Here is a 22701-nt window from a genome sequence, read left to right on the forward strand (position 1 = left end):
TATCAGCAAATCTACCGCAACGCAGACGTTCGTATCTGGGAGATCAAAATCTCTCTGTGTGGTTGTCGTTTGGCTTTCGATGGGTTAGATGAAAAATCTCATATCGCTAATTAGACACGACGAGAGTTGGCTTAGTGCGGTCTCTGCATCCAGACAGGAGACAGGTGTTCACGCTGGAAGCGGCATCTTGGAAAGGTTAATTGTAAAATAATGAAAACCGAAGCCGTTATTGTAACGGCAGTAAAAAAAGATTAATTCAGCTGAAAGTATCTGCTTTCTTCTGTTCAGCCTATAGTGTATTTAACAAAGGTCAAACGGTCACTCACCCGTACACGTTGTATTGGGTTTGTACCTAGCGTGTATTTAATGCTATTTTAAACCAATCTACGGTCGAATACGTGTTTTGGTGACTTAAATCTAATACGTCGAGATAAGTCCACGCCATGACAGATGAGTGTTCGTATTCCCCTGGGCTACATGCTCTGCGTCCTGATTTTCAAACTCGCATGATTTGAAGATATTGGAGGAATTTGATGACAATAAAATCGCAAGATATTGCCGATAAACCTGGACAGTATCCACTCTGATACGATCTCCACTATCATAAAAATCTTTCCACCGACCTCCCGGTCCTCAAAATCAGCCATCGCCATCAAAAACTGGGCCAAGATTCCCCTGCCAGCGGCGATATCGCAACACCCAATCGGTTTCTTCAAAGGTAACTATGTGAAATTATGTCTTTCGCAATTATATCAAAAATAAATATCTGTAGCAAAAAAAAACTTTTGCCGACCTTATCGTGTTCCGAATTGCCGAGAATTATGAATAATTTAGAGAGTCCGCGATTATAATATATTGTCACTCTTGCTAAGGGCGCTGACTGTAGAATCGTTCTGTAGTTATGAAGAGTACATCTTTTCCTGAGAAAGCGACGTCGTCTTGTTTCCAAAACGTGCACGACCCTGTTCCTGGACGCTTCTTTTTAATTTCTTCTTCTTCTTTTCAGCGCAATTTGATTTAAACGGTGAATCCCAACGTCTCGTAAAAAATGATATTTCCTCGTAAATTAATATCCCTCCACAGGTATTAGAACATGATCTCGAAAGATATATGCCACCGTTTGTCGGCAGATTGGAAGTAAAAACGGGGAAAGTATAAAACTTCAATAATGCGCCATTTCAGAGATTTCTCATCCTTTTACAGATCGAGATTTATCGAGACGCTAATTCATCAGCTAGAAATGACTGCCCTCTGCCGGCGCCGAATTGTCTGCGCGCTTAATATTGAAGCGAAACAGAAAGGATAGCTTTTTTGTAAATTATACAAAAAAAAAATCAATTTTCCCCTAAAGTTATAGTTTTTGCTCTAAAACGTTTTCATTTGGAAAGTGATATTCTGTGTACTCGTGGTGACATTTCTACGGGTCAATTTTCCAATCTCGACGCATTTTAATGTATTAAAAGCACACAGGCCTGATCCATAGGTGAGTAATTCCCGGTTTAAAATCAAACTAACGTTGTAATTTAAAAGCCCTGAGATGCCAGGTTGAAAAGGAAAAGATTGATGTCATCTGTATGGAAATCCATAAACATTATACTTTTCGCTCCGACGTCACATGTTAATTATAAACCTAAAACGCTACACAATGTCCTCGCGCTGTGTTATTTGACTGAGGTAGTAAAAATTGGTTGCTATAGCGATTAGCATGTTTAATCAGCAGATTGAGAACACCGATTTGACAGGCGTTTTCTTCTGAGCCAATTTGAGTGTGATTACAACGTTACGGCGAAGTCGTCGTCCACACGGCATTATTCTTGAAGTAAATTACCAGCATGCATGCATGCAAATATTTCCATTAAGCGCGTTTCTCGGTCACGACGGTTTAGGGCTTTCTCAGTAGGTGACTTCATGATCGGTTCCGTTCAGTTCGAATTTCTGCGGCTAGGGAATTGAAGATTGTTTAACGTACATGTGGGCGAGTAGGGAGAACGTTCGCGTACTACAAGGTACTTAGCTTAAGTAGAAAGATAGAGACATCGCTTTCGTCATTACTTGTCTGCACAACGATAAAATGAACTCAAAACACGCGTGCTTGCGGTGAAAACTTAAAAAAATCACCATAGTATTCAGTAGATTTTATACAGTTGTCTAATATATTGTAGTAACCAGTAATTGCTCATTAAGCGAGCAATAGAAGAGATGCCTGGGTCGAGACGCAACAACAGATTAGCAAACCTTTGAAATAGTTTAGTCCCTCTCCGGTTTCTGAGACCGTGAACCGATGTAGCTACATGCCAACCTATAGATAACATACATCCGTGCAAGCAGCCATACACACGCACGCACATACATACATACATACATACATACATACATACATACATACATACATACATACGTACGTACATACATACATACATACATACATACATACATACATACATACATACATACATACATACATACATACATACATACATACATAAATATTGGAGATGCCAAAAATACATACTATACATACATACATACATACATACATACATACATACATACATACATACATACATACATACATACATACATACATACATACATACATACATACATACATACATACATACATACTGATTACTCGAGATAAATGTTTCTTCAGCGTGGTTGCGACATTTAGCTTTGTCATAAATAACCAGTCGTAACAAGACAAGGACACACGGCCTCATAAACATAAGCACATCGGTTTCGGTCACCCAGAATGCCCCGGACGGAAATTTCGCGAATGATTTTACTCGGAACGACGCATTCGGAACAGTCCCCAAGGACTGTCATGTCTACGAATAGCTACTCTTGGTCGCACTATCTTAAAGGAAAGCAAACCAAAATATACCAGATATCTCAAGTAAAATACAGATAGACGGAATAACAGACATTTGTTAACATACTGCTGAGTGATTCGGTATATGTGGGAACGTGCAATAGCTCAGACAAACTCCAATTTATGTTGTACTACGGGCAACATCGTAATATAGTTGTTAAATTTAAACCCAAATTGTTGAGATAATAAAATATGGCGATGTTGAGTAAATGGTCATCATCATAGCCCAGACATACTAATTAATACGTGCCTTTCAGATGTGTTTAAATGTGTACTGTTGTTACATGTATGCGCTTATTCTATGAATGCGACGTAACGTATCGTGAAAAAAGTAGGACGCGATCCTTATATATTCTCTGGCGAAATACCCGATTCTTAATTTTTCATGAATCTATAAAGCAGACAAGATTGCAGTGTGCAAGAATAAAACGAAAAACTGGATACTTGTGATTGAAGCTTTAATACAAACAATAAATTGATAGATTGTCGGATTGCGATAAACCGGATTGCGTTAAATCAAATTTCACGAAACGGAACATGGAACGCGTAATGAAGAAAGATGCGACTTGAAAACACACAGCGCTCATTCCACACGGCGGATTGAAATAAATTGTTTGAAATCTTCCAATTAAAACCCATTTCGGAATCAGACTCCACTGGCAATCTTTGTAAAGAAATTGATTGAGCGAGAAAAAAAGGCGGAAAATTGATTAAAAACGAATCAGATGAACATCAATGTATGGTCCAAATCAGAGCGAACACGAGAACAAATGTAGCCACATATATTCCTACATTAATCTTTTTCTCATATGTTCAGAAAACTGGGACGTGTTTTTTTTAAAGCACAACGCTCAAACACTGAGTTATGTAATGATTATTTATGCATGTATGAGCGCAATTTCTATCAAGACCGCATCTCTCCTTCTCGAAACGTTAATCAAGATGTAATTATTTTTTCGTAAATTTTAAATATTAATACTTTTGCAGCAGCGAATTGAAATTGCTTCCCGTCGGGGAAGTCTCAATCATGACCCGGTCGACGAATATTATATTTGTGCTGGCCGTAACTTAACGGTGCCTAAATCTCAGCCTAAAGTTTCTCAACAGCAATAACGCTAATGACAAATAGACTCTGACTTCGTCGAGTGAAGACCACGCGTCGGCGAGCAAAACGATGAATAATAAATGACGTTTTTCTGTCCGGGAGTTGGAAAGGCAAGGCAAAAAAACCCCGTTGCTACCTTCGTGTAGTTTGCTGTGAAATTAAGGAAGCCGTTACGCGCATGCGTAAATGCACATCGATCGAAGCAAGGTGTGCACACATTTGTTCAGCAATATGTGGTTTCCCGATATTTTAAACTGATGATAAGCTTATCAGGATTTTTAATGGTATAAATGTTCCCTGCGCTTGAAGGCCAAAACAGTTTACACATCAGCTGTCAAGAAAGGTTCGGTTGTACCAATAAATGAGAGCGTGACACTATCATAATTGAGCAATTTTGAAATCTGCTAACGGTATTAGGCTTGTGGCTTTGTACAGACACTCGGCGGTTACCGGGCCCTCTCACTGTAGCAAGGGTTTCGTCATACCTTTGACAGCAAAGAGACAAGGTTGTGTTATCTAGCGCATCTAAAATGGCACGAAATGCCGATATTACACAAGAAAAGGGTGATCTGGGGCATAACGGAAGAATTGTAATTGTGCAATAAGAGAAAAACGCTCAAGTTCAAACGGATAGAACATTACTTTTATTCAACCGTGGGTAGATACGGATTTTTGATCGTGTTTTTATTACTTAGTTATGAGTACACATTAACATAATGTAAATACTTTGATATTACATACATATTGAACGGCAATAAACACAACCTAGATCATGTTCGAAATCAACGCGTAGTCCCGATGTAGTGAAACTACCAGAAACGATTAACAATGCAGCACAAAGGAAATGTTGCTATACGAAAGCATCTGCGGTCGATTTTTAGGTATTTTTTAACAAAATTCTCGCACATAAAAGCAAAAGCGTCGATTTTGAGCAACGATTCGTAAATGTTGGCGGAACCTGACGTGAAATGTCGTTATGATGATTCAGGGTACGGCATCGTCAGTACTTCGCAATGGTCTGCAGCAAAATTGAAATCAAGGTCACCATCAATGTTAATTAAGCAGTAGGACGCAATCCGATCAGTCGTGAGCCGGCGAAAAGATTGTAGATCATTCAGTTTCATTGACGGTATGCAATTATAGTGAATACATTTTACGAAAAGTTATATTTCGAAGACACACCCCCTCTTTCATCTTTTTTGACGATGATTTTGTCTTTTTTGTTATGGCATACTCGTACAGCTGTTCTCCACGAAAGGAACCGATATTAACGCACTTTGCTACACTCAAAAGTGATGCTTCGATGAATTACTCGGGCTGATAAGCCTGTAAACTTTCGATCAGAACACCGTTGGCGGCGGTATACAAAATGTTCTTTGTTACCCAGGTGGTCGTGACAGGTTACACCAACTACCCCGGTGAGGGCAGTATACTAATATTAGCAGTGATAGCTTTCACCAGTTGAAAAAGCTGTGTTCAGATGGCTATATCCTAGCGTACGAGGAGATCCCTGCCTCAGTTCTGCCGTTGGCGAGGTTGTGATCACGCAAAGGAGCGCGGCGCAGCCAGCGCAGAAAGTGGACAGGAAACTGAGCCAAGACGAGTACTCACGGACTATCCTCCGTTCTGTGTCTCTGCAATGTAGGCGCATAAATTTTAGAAAAGCAATTCGAACAGTCCAAGTGCACACTGAAAAATCGACGTCGTTCTTGCTTTCTGGAAATTCATCAGCATTGCTATTGTTTCCCGACAAAACTGTACGATAGCACATGTGAAAAAAAAATTGGGGTGGGCACGAAAAAAGTACCGGAGGGGGGGGGGGGCTTTGAAAATTCCAAAGTACAAGGGGGGCTCTAATAATTTTATAAACACAAATCATACAGATAAATCGCTTTGAATGGGGCAGAAAATAGTTCTTTCAAAACCTGTTTTCTGAGGTTATCCTATGAAACAGCTGTTTTCAATGCCTGACGATCATAAATACTCTGTGCTTGTCAACACTGTAATACTGACTGTCGAAGTGTAGGTATGAGAAGTGACAGCAACAATTGGCTATCATGGGCTATCAATACAAAGTCACATATCTCTATTTATCTGTCTGTCTTCTATCTACACGCAATATATATATATATATATATATATATATATATATATATATATATATGTATATATGTTATATATATAAATATATAAATATATATATATATATATATATATTATATTATATTATATATATATATTATATATATATATTGTGTGTAGATAGAAGACAGACAGATAAATCACCATAATGGCTTTATGGAAAGATATATAATATATGATAATATTTGATTCTTATATAGCGCACATATCCACGAGTACATGTGATAGCTTTCACCAGTTGCGCTTTACAATTATTATTACCCCTGGTCACTGGACCTTATATAATACCACTCAATCCCTGGGGACAACAACAGCTCACATGTGCACCAATAAGCGCAGCAGAGCTAAATTCACACATAGCAAACCACTGTCCTACCAGGTACCCATCACTCCTGGGGGAGAGAAGCAATGAGAATAATAAAAGTGCCTTGCTCAAGGACACAACACCCACAGCCTCCTGGGCTCGAATCACCATCCTTTGATCGTGAGTCACTGCTCTAGCCACTGGCCCATGATGCCTCCTCGGGGAAAGAGAAAAAAAAAAAAAAAAAAATATATATATATAATATATATATATATATATATATATATATATATATATATATATCACATATATTACGTCAATATACAGATAGATATACACACGCCACGCCAGTAGGAGCACTACATTTTGATACTTGAGGGACCTCCAAAGATGTTACTGCCAATTTTCTCCTCCGCCCAATGCCGCTAATTTTGCTCGTTCCCTGAGCCATCCATTCACACTGTTGCTACGACATTGAGTGGGAGTCTATGATGGGTGTGAAAATGATAGTAATGGATTTCTATCTTGTACAGGGAGAGGGAGAGGGAAACAGACAGACAGACAGATAGATAGACAGACAGATAGACAGACTGACTGACAGACAGACACAGTGAGAGTAGTGACCGCGTTGTTTGTACTGGCCTGTCTCAGCCCTGCCAGTGCTAATACACTTCAATATATTACATGTAATATTCATCGAGGGACTATAGCTGATGTTATCTATGCTAATACTGCCTATTGGTGGGAATTTCGCCGACCATTCCCTTCAGAAGTAACGGAATCGAAACGTTAAATTGAATCTATCTAGACAGACATTTCTTGTGTAAAGATTTTCCTTGAATCCACCCAGTATACGTACATTTCTAAAGACTTTTTCACCTATTGAATTAAGTTAGCCCTATTCAGTGAGCAGCGATTAATATTAGTTTATACATTTCTAGGACATTTCAACTTTTGACCTACAAATTCTCTGGGACCCAGTCAGAGTGAGACGGTCTCTACTTGAGACATGCTCACTTTTCGCGATACTGTCCAGGTCTTTGAAGGTGTTGAAATTGCACTGAAGGAGTGCTTCAACCGACTTTTGTTATTTTTAGAAAATCTGCCCGACAGCGGGCGCTACTTATCGATGGTTAAAAGCGTACTCTCACTTAGGCCATTTAAAGAAAAATCTCTGTTTGCCGTCCTTGGATTTATGAAAAACCTTCCGGCCAGCCAGGGGAAAAAACAAACACAGACCAAAAAAACCGCAGGTGTATTAACATAAACTCATTTTTTATTTGGTTTCTTTTGAAAAAATGATATTTTTATTTGTAATAGTGTTAACATTTTGTTCGTTTTCTTAATTTTCTCTGAAAACCTACCAGCACGCGGACGAAAACAAAGAATTTTATTTAAAGCGCCTTATTGGCGACTATCGACTGATCTTTTGTCTTGAACTTTTCAGTTTGACTTCTCTCATCTATCTTCTTATAAAATATTAAGCAGTGAGTCCGCAGTGCCAGACAAAATGTTCTCAAATTTCCATCCCGTTCGTCGTGGAAAAAAAACGCTAATTGCAGGAAACGGGCGTACACAGCTATCTCGAATCGATAAAAAATATTGATCGTGCAGGGAGTCCATTCATGAACCACAAAGACTGTTTTGTAGGTGCCATTGTAATAATTTTAGAAACGATAAATATTGACATTAAGTGAGATTTTAATAAGCTACTCCGGTATCTATATTTAATGGAGCCTCGGATTAGCTAGTCAATTTTAGATATATAAGATATTTTTAGCTTAATTTTGACGGTGTGACAGAAACCTTCCGAAACACCTGTACATGTGTGGGCTGTTCCACGATGATTTCGTCGGGGCTCTTCCCACCGATTCTGCCACTTTACGCTGTGCTAAGCAAGTAACAGAACCATCTGTCGGGTTCTATAAATTAATTCCGGTACGGCTGACACTATGTCAGATTACTCAGCGCGTTGTTATTAATCCATCGCTTTTAACATTCTTTGTGATATATATATATATATATATATATATATATATATATATATATATATATATATTATCCGCAAAAGACACGAACGATTAAACTGTATTTTTTCCTTCCAAGGGTCTATAGTGGAAAGTACGGTCTTTTGAAGGTCTCTGCTTTCACTCCGGAGGAAGATAGCATTCATACTAGTACTTTCTTGACGAAAGCATTTTCACAGTGAAATTTCTGAAGATCCATACGGTTGGTTGCCTTTTTCATAGCTGTCTACGGTAACCGGGGATGAAAGCTGCTTAACATTGATCTGGTACATGGCGTCTTTGCATGTCCAAGTCTGTAGCATGCCAACTATACATGCCGGGATATCGTTGTTGCTCTTGGCTTTGAAAAAGCGAAAAACCAAGGACTCCCACAGGATGAAAAAAACGCCCGTTCAATTACTCAGCTGTCATAAGAAACGGAAGGGACCGTCCTTACTTCTTTCTACCGGTGAGGCAACTGTACGGTCTCTAACATTCCGTTTGGATAAAGAAAACGTGGGGGAGTCACATTTTGTTATGGAACGGAAAACATCACAATGCGACATACGACGTCACTGGATTTCTTTTTTTTCACATACAAAGTCTTGCACTCTGCCGTGAGAACCGTCTCACGTTCCGCGACGCGTGCAAGACTGCTCTGCAGCCTTCAGTGAACTGTTAAACGATGTCTTGCGTTACTTTTGTGACTTGGCCTCCGAGGTAGAACCATTTGACAGATTTTGTAACATGGCATCGCAACAAGGTTTGAAGTTCACGTTCAGTTTCTGTCAGGTGTGTGCGCTAGTTAACATTTTCGACGCACAAAACACGAAGACTTCGTCTTCTGCAGTCTACAAGGGCTGAAAACCCCAAGTGTTTGTTGTTCCCGTAATGTTCAATCTTAGCACGTTTGAATCATAATGCTAAACATCAAAAATGAAATCCCCGATAGCTCCGCTAACGAATAATTAAGGATGTGTAACAGCGCCGTGGTGTATTTTTTGTTTTGTTTTGTTTTTTCGGGGGGGGGGGGGTGGTGGAATTGTTATTCGGTCGAACCCTCCTACGTCATTTGAAAGGTATAAGTACGAAACGCTTGTAAATTTAAAAGGTCTTAAAATAAAAATTATACGAACCTCATGTGAAAAATACATAAGAAAACATTATATTCATTGCAAAGTCCTGTTTCCATGGAGACGTAAACTTAAAATGATCTCACCGGTTTCATTCATAAGTCAGCGTATTGCATAGTGCTATAGCAAAGCAGTGTGAGGATCTTATCATGGCACAGTTGACTGCACTTAACTTATCAATTCATCATGTAACATCTTCCTTTTCCGTAGCCATGACAACGACCTTTCACGAGAAGCAGAGTACAGCCACCTTAAGTTCCGTTTGACACTGTGGAAGTCCATAATCTTTTTACAAAATTGTATTGAAAGTGAATTCGTTCCAGGAAATTATGATTGTTCGCCCCACAATGGTTAATCATCTATAGAGTGGGTCGTTGATCGATACTTTCAATACCCACGAAGGCGTTGCCGAGCGGCAGGTGATGACGCTGACACGGGAAACAGCTCTCACAAGGATATGCAAAAATCGACTTAAGCGTCGCACATGCTCTGCGCGTTGCTGCGTTGTACATCCCGAGAGTAACCTTACGTCAGCCAAGCTGCCTTACGCTTTTCTTTAAAAATCCATATTTCTCTTGACATAGCCGCTTCGATTTTTCCCTCCGCGGAGTGACGGAACTCCAACAGCAGCTGACGACATGAAGGAAGTACTTTACGCACGTGGATGTAGTCCGGGTCACGGCCGATACGATCGATCGATCGATTCGCCCGCAACCAGATCCAACATCGCAGTGACCTCACGAACGTTTCCGATTCATTTATTCATTTCCGTTTGAGGAAACTGGGTCTCGCAATATCCTGAAATATTGTGCCATTTGACTACTTAAGAAAGACTGCATCTGTTCGATTTGCTCACATTGATGTGGAGTGCTGAGACTGAAGCCTATATAGAAAATCCTGGTCAATGTTCGGCGTTGTGACAGAGAGGCCGAGTCTGTATAGTACGATTTATGCCGTTTATGCTGGGCATAGTACTTGATTTTTACACTGGCACGTTTTTCATTCGGAGCGCCTTAGCAACCAAATAATTTCACGCCCCCGTCTCACCACACCTGCAGATCTGACCTCTCATATTATAACTAGCAACGATTCATGCATTGCGTCACATCCAGACACTATTTGGCATTTGATCCTGTGGGGTTTCATCTGAATTCTATTCTCCGATTTTTTCTTTTCTAAAAGCTGGATGTGGATCAGGCAGGGAACGGCGACGTTAATAATACCAGTCGACCTAAGGAACAGCTGCAAACTTTCTCCTTTTCTCCCTCGTGACGTCAAAGAAATAACATCATGTAGTGACGTAATGGTAATTAAAACAGATTATTTCCAATCAAAGGAGAAGTATACAATTTCCATTTCGCCTAGTCCATCCACAAATCGATGATTCTGGAAGGTGTGTTTTCAAAACTTGAAGCAAGTTGGTGCATCCCGCTAAATTTCCATAAAAGACGTAGTTGCAATGATGGAGATGTCGTACGAGACTGAATGTGTTCACGACAGCTAAAATAGAATCAGAAAACAGAAACTGGAAAAAAAATAAACGAGGCAATTTACGTAATTATTCTCCTAATAGCATCATTTATCCTATTCAAAACCCATCGAGTTTGATAGGATTAGTAAAATTGATGTTATAAGTGATATAGTCACGACTTTTGACTTTCAGAGAAAGCAAGAAAGCGGGAAGCGTTTCCTCGTAGTTTGATCCCAGAGGATATAGCAGACGATACGCCATGCTGCGCGGCACTGCGGCAAACTTGTTGTGCGGCGAATCCCGCTTGACGAGTTAACCGGGCACGTGGGCCGCAGGCGGCAATTCGGCAATCTACTGAAGGGCTATTGACGCGTCCCCGTGTGGTTTTCGTAAAAATTCCTCGAAAGTGACGCAGCGGAAAAAACCAAATTGCACAATTAGTGTATTAGTGAAATGGCACAGGGTAAAGTTAATTCCACCGAGGGACGTTGGTAATTGTTTCGCAATTTTGTCAGTGTGTTGTCTGATGATAATCGTAAATGAGGTGAGACGTATTCTCATCAATGCAGAAAAGACAGTATACGCCTCGACAGTGAAAGATAGAAAATTTTCACAAACTTTCCTCGAGGAATCTTTAAACAATTCTCTTTCAAAATCAAGAATAAAAATCAGGCGTCACCGTGCAAATTTTGGTACTAGAGAAACAATTTACTCAAGATTTACCGATATTTGAAATTCAAAATGGCCGCCATCCCTGTGTTAACTCCATGCAGAAAAATAAAATTTTCGATTTTCAAAAAACTAAGACGGTGAAAGTTATTCTTACCCCAAGGGCTCCAAATGAACCCCCACAAGTGGCAGATCAGAAATGATTTTGAAAAGTTTGACAGTCCAAGTATCTATCCCGGAGGCGCATTCAACCTCAATACTGCGCAAACTTCTTCTTTACCCTTTGTGTTCTGAACCACAGAGTTCCTCTTTCCCGCAACCTTCAGAGCTTCCGCAGCTAGAATTACCAGATGCCTTATAATTGATTAGGATATTAAAAAAATAATAATATGGCATTGTTGTCTTCTCGGAATGTACATGTAAAATGGTATACAGGATTTTCCATCCAGCACCCAAAGTTTAGCGGGGCAAGTTTTCCGCCAGGTACATGGTGTATCAACGACTTCCATGGAAGGTTTCTTTTTCAAAGCATTGACAACGTTACGTTTTCGCATCGAAGGACTTACCATGAAGTACTCTTGACAGACAAGCTTGTATTTGCACTTGGTAAAGGAGAGGGCACCATCAAAGTCGTGCGGGCTTCAAGTTGCTATCACGAACTTGGCCGATATTTCGCCGAGTCCCTGATTCCAAATGTTTGCTTCGTGGCTAGACAAGATGACACACATGTAATTCTTATCGTTAACACCCTGTAGCGCTAAAACTTCGCAAGGAATCAAACTGACGATAGAGAATATTCCATCGGCGTTGCTTTTCAATAATTTAGGAGTGCCTTCGGGTGTCTCTTGCATTGCAATTGGTAGAAAATCGAGTCACGTGCACCCTACCTCTCTCGGAGACCCCTTTACATCGCTACCTATGGACAGGAGATGCTACTATGGACAGGAATAGCTACATCGAGGCAGCCGGAAGTACATCAGCTCTGAAATCGAGGCGGCAAGGTATCGGCTGTCCTTCTTTTGACCCTAGCCTTGTAGCAGAAATGCTATCGTGACTAAGGCTGGAAAAACAGATGATGTTTAGCATTATGATTGCCTTGGTTCATAAAACATTATTTTACGCAGAAATTTGAGAGCGTGTACTAATAGGAAAATCTGTTCGGTTAGTGGCCGTATTACTGCTCATTTTCGTCGAAACGAACCAGACAAACAGGAAACGTGAATCGGGATAGTGTACAAATTGTACGAGGCCAGGTACAATTGAAGTCATTGAGGAAATGCGTTAAAAGGATGTACCATGACCTTGTTGTTGAAGTTCAGAACTGATGTGAATGACTACAGATGGCATGTCTCGCCGCGCCATGGCAACAGCGCGCTGTGAAAGAACTTTGAGGTCAGAGAGAAACTGAAAAATACAAACCTTGTGTGTTGATTGTCTCTACGTTTTTGATTCGTTATCGCATGAACCGGATAATGTGTACTACGAGCACGATAGAGGTGCATATTATCCACATGCTACGAGCACACGTTTTTGCGATTTGCGTGCTTTTTCAAAGCTTCCAGGTCGTGACGAGATGATGAGCCCCTTCTGAATTCTGCCTTGGCAACCCGTATTTGGCATGTTAAGGCTACCAGGAAAGGCCATGCCGGATAAATTTAGGGAGAAATGCCCTTCTTACTGAAAAGAATCTGTGGTTTAAAAATATTGGATTGTACATCGATGACTGAAGTCGTAGCCTTCGCATTTTATATAGGTAAAACAGCGAGTGAGAAAGCATAGCTTCATTGCCCATCAGCACTCCGTGAAAACTTCCAAGGGTGTACGCTCTTACTTAACGAGGCAATTCTCATTTCTTGACCGGAAGCCTCCCAGCCTTCAACTCAGCAATTAGGTGTATCCTTCTCTCGTTCGAAGACGTCATGTTTATGGTTATTTTAAGGCACGCGGCCGGGGTATGGCAAAATCCGGGGAAAGTCCGTCATCAACGGACAGATTATACCCTGGATAGTTATGCAACAGAACGTGTCACGCACTCCTATAAACAGAACACAAGCTGAATTTGGCGCGAATGGACAGAGTTTACCACAGAGAATTTTAAAGTGTCAGATTTTTATCCCAATCCTAATGCGAACTTCTACCTTCCTCGGTACGAACTGAAGGTCTCGCTAATAAAATCGATTGAATAATGTATGATGTGAAAGGCAACTCTTCATGAAAATTCATAAATAAACAAATACATTATGCAGTGTCTCGCTGTTTTTCTGTTTGGTAGACTTTATTCTACTCGTGACTAATATATATACATATACATAATATAAATATATATACATATACATAATAAATTATATATATATATATATATATAAATAATATATTATAAAAAGTATGTATATATATATATATATATATATATATAATATAATATATATATATATCAAATCTAAATTTTGTGTACGCTACTTGGGTAGAAATACACAAAAATATATATATATATATCATAAAAAACGTAAAAAAGCACGCTGACACTCTTTTTATTTCGTCTAGACTTAGATGTATTTGTTGCGTACGACGTTTCAGTAGAGATTCTTTAGGTGCATGGAAATAAAGTGATAGATCTCAGAGTGACAGATCTCAGTATGTTTATAAATTACAACTTGACAGTGGAATTTGTTCAATTCAGCGTACACAAAATTTAGATGATTCTTTTTGAAAGCTCAAAATGTACATCGCTGGGTGTAGAAGACTGAAAATGGCATTACTTGGGTAGAAGAATTTGAAAGAGTACAAGTGTATTTGACAAATAAAAACCTTACGTATATGGAATAAAGTCTCACAGGCAGCGTATTGTTTCATAGGTAAAGTCTACTGTTCTTTTTAAACTGTCTACTACCAAAAGTAGACAAGGTTGGTAATTTTGTTGATGAACGAATTAAGTTGACCTTTAAGGGTAAGTATTCCGCCTTTGCGACACACTCTTTTCAAACGGGAAGTTTGCCATCAAGTTGTGTATTTCAACCCAAGTATTATATATCATCTGAAAGCTATTTCTATGAAGTTTTTTGTTCGATCCAGAAAATTAAAGGGCGATGAATTTTCGTGGAGATTTTAGTAAAAGTGTAAAGAAATCGGGTAAACTGACGTAAAAAAGTTTGAAGTCAGAGTGGAAGGGGGCTATTGTCTAGGTGTCAACGAGTTATTGCTAATGTTTCCAAATACTTCTGTACACATTGACAGTAACTGTGTTTGCTCAATTTAAAAAGTATCTTTTTGACGTAAGGCATCTTCTTTTTCTGATTTCGGTAAGTAAAAAGGAACCCATTTTGCTTTAGATCATTTTCACAACCTGCATCTCTTGGTTCCATGCGTCCGAGTCCTGTGCCCGTTTTGTCGTTCCCTGAATTGTCTTAAATTTACAATGCAATCATATTTGCCACCTGTGTAAATCATACTGGTGGGATTGGAGGCTGTAGATTCAACGAAACTTCCTCAAAAATACGAGTTGTTTATTCTGCGCAATCGACGTAAGCTGACTTTCCGAGGACTGGACTAAACGAACATTTCGTCGTCTGCGCCTCTCGAACTTTCAGTCAGCAGTATAGAAGTGGTGGCGTCTTCACATCTGCTATATTGGGACGACATAGCCCAAAACGTGCGTCAATTTGGGACATTCCCCAAAATGCGCCCTCATGCAAACAACAACGTTGACCTTCAGTGAGACATCGACCCTTTTGAAGGCTGACGAGATCGTTATATTTACACAGTGCAAGGAAAACATGCATTTTATAGGTTATGATGCATAATATTTTAATACCAGTGCGACAGAATATTGCACACTAGAAATGCCCTTCTTGGCATCATTATTTTTCAACGGTGGTATGTATTTTTAATCGTCTCTCTCATTTAACGTGTCGACAAACGGCTCAATGCCGTTTATGTTTGACCCCAGTTTGTAGGTATATTTAGAGATCTGTGATATCTGAAATACACAGGATGCCACACACGTCGTCAAGATCAAAAATACTGCTAAATATGACTAATTGACAGCATATCATTTTCACGACCAATACAGTCCCATATGATGTTTTCTTCCTGTCAACAATGCATGCGTACGCCTTGTGTATATACGTGTCATGCCTATCGGGTTCACCAACCTTCGTACACAATTTTCACACGTCATCATTTCGGTAAGATGACGCTCCAATTTTCCTTCTTTCCTCGTCCATTGTGCAGAGGTTGGATTTTGCGTTTTTAGGGAAAACAACTTTGATCTCCTTCCATCCAAATGCCTGGGGACTTTCTCTTATTGTTGGTACAATGGTAGTAGTAGTAATGTTAGTGGTAGCAGTAGGGCTTTCATTAATACTTAATAAATTGTAATTTGTAAGTCAATTAATTTATTCGTGTATCTATTGCTGTCGCTGTCCACACTCCATACAGACTTTGGTCGAGCGAAGTTTTGCCAAAAAATATTTCATTGTGGATTGTGTCGATGGTCGTGCTTTCACGGTGTGGGAAACGTGCAATTCTTGTAACTCGAGTCGGAGTTCACGTTGTGTTTACGCGCAAGCATGCATGTTAATAGATTGTCTCCCCCTGAGATATTACGCAGTAAACACGAACGATTTAACACTTAATATTCGGAGATTGCGATCAGAAGAGGACAGAGCACATTTGTAAAGTCCTAGCTGGCGTTGTAAAACTCAAACTCGACAGTGTTAGAAGTAACGGTTCTGGTGAAATCGGCAATGGATTATGCTGATTTGATGTTTCAAATCATTGATTCGTCCCTAGCCACAGACCGCTAATGATGACTCGGATAGTTCCCTAGAGTTTCCCCCTTGCTTTGTGACGGCAAAGACGTTTTTGAATTATCTGACGACGCACCCCCAATCCTTGGACCATGGGCCTTATCCTAATTTCTAATAACAGGCGAATTTTCGTATGTACCCGTTCAAAACTTAATAAATGAAAATGTGACTGGATTTAACAATATTGAGGCTCAGACTCGCTTTCCGATCACTGTCCCTTCAGTCTTGCCATGAACCACGTGGTAAATGCCGCCTTAACGTATTCAAGCATTTGGAGTTAGATAACACACAATACGGCTTTCACTGCGTATGAATGATTTTTTTGGTAAACATCACTGAGAAGGAAACAACCAGGGTGCTACCATGATAATGCATTACTTAGACTGATTTAAATATTATGTCGAACGTTTTTGGACATGTTTATCTGAATATTAATTTTCTCGCGTGAAAAGGTTTCCTTTCGAGTACTATTGCTGGTTTGAGATTGATGACGATTTAGTCAAACAATGTATGATTGTCGTTATGCGCTAAAGTGCGTAAAAAGAGGCCTTTGAAAGAAACACCCTCTACGCATGCGCAAAAACATATGTAATAAAAATGGAACAAAATGGAACAGTCCAGTAAAAAGCTTGTGACGTCAAGCAGGGTGTTTTTCTTTCACGTATGAGTGACTGGCCCCTACTTATATGATCCATCTTCCACTCGGTATAGCCACTGCCATACAAGATTCAGCGGTGAACGATCGACGAGACATCGCTCCTTGCATTTCAGTCTCGCTTCCCCGTCTGTGAGAGAACTCCTTGTGAAATGACTGTCACGAAGAAATCAACGTCAGTTACAGTAGGTGTCTGATAGCTTTTCTTATGTTTTTAGTGAAACTGTTTGATATTTTCTTGTTCACGTTCGCCTAGCGAGAGGACGGAGCTAGACTTGTCGTCAACCGATCCGCTCATTTCATCTGCCTCACGTGCAGTCTCGTCGCTTGGCATACTACCGAACACCCCGAGTGATCTCCCTTGTTGACGTCGGAACTTCAGCTTTGCGGAGTGGCTAGTCGCACTTTGCGTCGCCAGATGTCTCCTTCACGCATCCTCCGTTCACGGTTCACTGGCGATTAATATTGCATGGCTTTCTCATTGGATTTGTATTCGTTGGGGTTTGAGAATAATAGGCATAAGCGTTTCACGTAGGGGATATTCGCTCTGACGACTAATTAAATCATGTTCACTATCGTTCCATATCATCTATGGTTTCCCGATTTTCAATTGATGGGTTCGAGGAATCAATCAACACTGTGGACTCTTGCCAAAAATCCAGCTCGTAAGCGCTTGTGTCGTCAATTTTTTCTCATTTGCTCCCCGATTTCGTCCACTCATGTTGGAAACCGAAGCGTGTAATTGTAAGATGTACCTTTTTCGAATTATCTGTCGTTCAACTTTATAATAACGATACCTGCGCCTGGGATTTTGATAAGATACTTTAAACACGTTGAATCTTTATGTTGTCAAGTTGCTTCCCAATACATCATCAGTCGAATTTCCTCCTTATTCTCAGCAGATATTTACTGCGACTGTGGCCGTTCAGCCACTCACAGTTAATCCGACCGTGCATTCAAATTAAAGCGATGACATCGGACGTCAGGCCCAGCGGCGTCAACTGCGCGCGAGATTTCACTCCAATCTCAGCATTCTTGTATTAGCCGAGCGATTCATTTCCATCGCGTGTATCAGATTATTTTCTGAAATCAGGCCCAGTGTGTGACGTTGCCCGTATTAACCCGTGAATGAAGTGAATTGCAATTACCCCACTCTCTCGGCAATCACACTTCTTCTGTCAATCGATGTGAATGCACCAGGAGTTGAAATTGACACAGTCTCGTTAATTTCGCCGACGCCGGCTTTAAAAACAAGTCGTAGTTGTACCTTAATTTGACTGACCATCGGCCGTGTTTCGCGCCAAAGCATGCCTTCCCCGTATGAAAAAGTGATCCTGGTATCTGACGTGAAAAAAAAAATCAAGCACGCGCCTGTCCACTTACGCGGGATTGTAAATGTTAATGCTTGCAGGTCAAACACAAGCTGAGTGCTCGGTTCGATATGGTGATTTAGTAGTTTACAAAACACAATTAGTATCTTGGAGACCGTGTCGTATTTCCTGAGTTGCTCCATTGTTCACATTTTAAGTCACCGTAATTGTGACGTTTACAGTGAGTACACATCCTTTGTAACGTCAAAAACCTGGAGATGTGTGTACATTTCAAAAATTGTCACGAATTCTTCAAATATTTTCATATTGGGAGAAAAAATGTACATTTTCCCAGGAAGTCTTAACCCTTCCAGTATTGATTGAGTTATTTATGACTCTGAATAGACGGACCTCCAAACACTCTTAACGAGGAAGGAATTTCTAAAGGTTCGCATGAATGTAGGTCAACTTGAAGGGTACAAATATCGTAGAAAATTTATCCATCGCTATATTCCGCCAAATTACTGAACATATGTTTGTGTGCATCACCAAAGCGTGGCCACCCTCCGAAAATAGCCTTGCTGTGTTTTCAGGCTGGTGGAGGGTGTCCGTAAGACCTAATTCATTTGTTCACTTTTCTGACAACCACGCATTGATTTCTCGTCTCATAATTTCTTTCATATCGCTCAATGCGTTTCCATTATCATCCTTCATGAATGCGCCGCTTTGTGAAAATTAATGAGGTCGCCTATGACGTAAAAGCGTAATCTAAATTGCTAGAAAAACATCAATATTCGACTTTTAAGAAGGCCAGTCTGCATCAGCGACCATCCAAGTAGCGAATGGATGCAAGATGTAGACTTAACGAACACATTTCGTATTAATCAAGTGGACTTCCTCTGGTCTTTTTAATCAACGTGTAAATTTCACCGCGCGACCTGTATTTTATTGTCAACCTCTTCAATGCTATAAGCTGAGCTTCGTCACAGAGCTGAGAATCGTGACTCGAATACCAAAGACACCTTAAGGAATCAAGATTTGATAAAGGATTACTTTTTATTTAGCAAAGCGATCGCGTCTATCTCAGACTGTGAATGAAAACACGTTTTCCGCATTCTCTGCTGTTGACTCGAATGGATGATTTACTTGTCCACGCGCACGTTCTACTGCAAATTCATGCTACCGGCCTTAAGTTGTTTACAAAAAATCGAGACACGGGTATCCCTGTTTTTGTTCTGGATATTTGTATAATTATTGATCCCGATTGTTCAAAAATAAAGATATACCTTTCTACAATTGGACCAGCCATTAACCAGCGCGCGTAAACATCATTGGGATGTTGTCCATGCGTCTGACCATTGTCTTTCAAACGTCGTCGTGAGATACTGGTAATTCAAACATTAACTCACTTCGTGGACGACTTGGTTGGTATATTACTTCACAAGCGATTGGATGCGACTGAAATGTTGCCATGGCAGATTTCACATATTGCGCGAGTACAAACATCCACATTTGAGAGACGTGTCTTTTCCTCGCGAACGTGACTTGCATTCGTGCACGCAGTCTCAAAGCAACTGTCATTCGATATTTGTGCTAGAATGTTGTTTTTTTCTTCTTCAACGACAGTGACAGTTATCGAGCCGAGTGACCGTCATCAGTGTGGGCGCATGCGCGTCTGTTTGAACGTCTTAATGTAATTAATTGACGAAGGGCAGCATTTATCCCCGTCAGCGCAACTACAACTGCCCCGCAATCCCGTGTAGAGTCCATAATCCGATCGTTACCGTCCGCCATAACTGTTATTCTACTATTAATGGATACAGGACCTATTTTGCTGCAAACTTCTCGAACACGATGCTCCGATGCCTGATTTTATTGATTATACCCCCAAACCATCGAGAGTTTTCTTGAAGCGGAGGGGAAAACACGCCAAACGAAAATCCAATCGACTTGTTCGACATTTGAATCGGGAGATGAGTGTGTGTGTTGAGAGATGGGGTAAGCAAATAAGATGACCTGGAAAACATCGCATTCTGTCTGACATTTAAAGCGTCCTAGATTTTTGGTTGAGTAATGAATGCATAAAAGCTGTCTCCCGGCTATACTCCCACTGACACAGTGTGCTAATTCTTTCGTTTTTTTCTCTCTCTCTTTTAAATTTTGCAGCTGCCTAAAGATCGCAGTATTCGTCTCAGAGTCATGCCCGAGCAGAGCAATGACTATCGGGTGGTGGTGTTCGGCGCCGGGGGTGTCGGCAAAAGCTCGCTCGTGCTACGTTTCGTGCGTGGCACGTTTCGCGAAAGCTACATCCCGACCATCGAAGATACATATCGCCAGGTCATCAGCTGCAACAAGAACGTGTGCACCCTTCAAATCACCGACACCACCGGTTCGCACCAGTTCCCGGCAATGCAGCGACTTTCGATATCCAAGGGCCACGCGTTCATCTTGGTGTACTCCATCACCAGCAGGCAGTCCCTCGAGGAGCTGAAACCCATCTTCGACGTCATCTGCGAGATCAAGGGCGATATCGACGGGATCCCGATCATGCTCGTCGGCAACAAATGCGACGAGGCCTGCAGAGAAGTATCGACGAAGGACGGTGCCGATATAGCGAAACAGTGGGGTTGCGCCTTCCTGGAAACTTCAGCCAAAACGAATTTCAACGTGAAGGAACTTTTTCAGGATCTCCTGCAGTTGGAAAAACGAAGGACAATGAGTTTGCAATTGGAAAGCAAGAAATCAAAGTCCCAAAAGAGGCGGGAAAAGCTGAAAGGAAAGTGTGTGGTTATGTGAGCGGACAAAGACATATTTGGCCAGAATTTCTTTAGTGGAGGAAAGAACTCTTTGGAGGGCGGACTTTGGACGCGACAACGAGTGATGAGCGAGTCTGGATGGTGGCGCGTCATCTAATGATGTAATCGATAGTTGGGGCAATCGGATGGTCGATTGAAGTATCTAGTAGATGATCGAGTATAGCTGTATTAACACTCGCCGGATGCTGGTCTTCCGGAATTGACAACTGCAGACTGAAGGGACAATGTCCGAATGTTAGCGAGAAAACGAACCTGTATATAGTGCCTATTTACAACCTTTTTAGAACTTTGTACCGAGGAGACATTTTTCCGCACAAAATAAATCAAAAACAGTGTGAGAGGAACATGAAGAGCTTCGCGGCGAAACGATAACCGTGATTTTGGAACTCGGTCTTGTAATTGAGCAAGCAAAATGTTCAATTGATACGACATTTGAAGTTTTTAGATCTCAACGGCGCCAAAATTTGGCAAAAGAGGAGTCAGACTTTGTATTCATTATACAGGGCGTACATGTGTGTTTTCTTTCAGTCAAAGACTTCCATCGAAGTCTAGCAATTTTTTGAAATGTTAGCTCGTTTTAAAGGAAGGGTGTATTATGAACCGCCGAGTCGTTTTCATGTGTTCGCATGATGTAATTGGAATCGACAAAGTGCCTTTTATAAAGAATTAGCGCGAGAACTGGAATGGCGTGCCGTTCCGTATGTGAATCACGTGACTTGTTTTTCAGTCTCCCCGTCATTTGCGGGTGTAACATCAACGGATTCAAAGTCGTAGTTCTTAAGCTCTGTGTCTCCATCTATCGCAAGTTCTGTACTGTTTTACGGGCCGTAAATCCAGCTCGTTGCTGCTTAAAAGTTTTCGATCAGAGCTACCAGTGCATTTCGAGGACTGTTTTAAAATAATAATTTCGGGGTTGGAAAATAACACCAACGTTTGTACATAGAAACAAAATATTCCCACTGTTGTGTGTCCAATTGTCTAATTTGAATAATGCTCTTTACGAATTAGTGTATTTCTTAATAACGATTATCAATCTATCATGACTATTGTTGATTTTTACAGAAAAAATATGCGTATTTACACGAGACGATCTTGTTAAATTGAACAAACTTAACTCCGAATAAAAGAGAAATATTAACGGTCTATTTCTGGGTTGTCGTCTTTTACTTGCCGACAGAGAAGCTTGACCGAGCGCTTCAGATTGTTATGGCCATAAGGTATGACACTTCGCCCTGGGAAAAAGCTTACAGACAATTCGGTACCAAACATATAAGGTCAGAAGAGCAGAATCACCGTAAATTCACGAATGGTGCTCACAATATCAGGAAGACTGGAAAGCTGACCATGATGATGCACCATGGGAAGCTGTGTTGCTCAGGGAGAGTAACCGAGTGTGCAATTCGGAAGTTA

At 40.6% G+C, this 22701-nt stretch overlaps 1 protein-coding gene and 1 long non-coding RNA gene across 5 annotated transcripts in view; one reads left to right on the top strand and one right to left on the bottom strand.

The window, feature by feature from the left end:
• LOC139138505 (GTP-binding protein Di-Ras2-like) overlaps positions 1 to 22434 on the top strand; it is a 68805-nt gene extending 46371 nt beyond the window's left edge. For 3 of the 4 annotated variants that reach the window (XM_070706908.1, XM_070706907.1, XM_070706905.1), the window contains one exon: positions 20642 to 22434. In XM_070706908.1, the coding sequence (XP_070563009.1) occupies positions 20675 to 21271 (597 nt within the window). In that variant the 5' untranslated portion in view covers positions 20642 to 20674 and the 3' untranslated portion in view covers positions 21272 to 22434. Of the gene's footprint in view, positions 1 to 17172; positions 17351 to 20641 lie in introns of those variants that run through there. The other variant, XM_070706906.1, reaches the window with a different exon arrangement.
• On the bottom strand, positions 10763 to 12626 carry LOC139138504 (uncharacterized). The gene is made up of 2 exons (XR_011553627.1): positions 12269 to 12626; positions 10763 to 11087 (listed from the first exon to the last, which is right to left on the bottom strand). It is a non-coding gene; the product is annotated as an uncharacterized lncRNA (long non-coding RNA).
• Positions 22435 to 22701: the final 267 nt, after the last annotated feature.

The sequence above is a fragment of the Ptychodera flava genome, chromosome 8 (assembly GCF_041260155.1).
Source record: "Ptychodera flava strain L36383 chromosome 8, AS_Pfla_20210202, whole genome shotgun sequence".
Taxonomy (NCBI): Eukaryota; Metazoa; Hemichordata; class Enteropneusta; family Ptychoderidae; genus Ptychodera; species Ptychodera flava.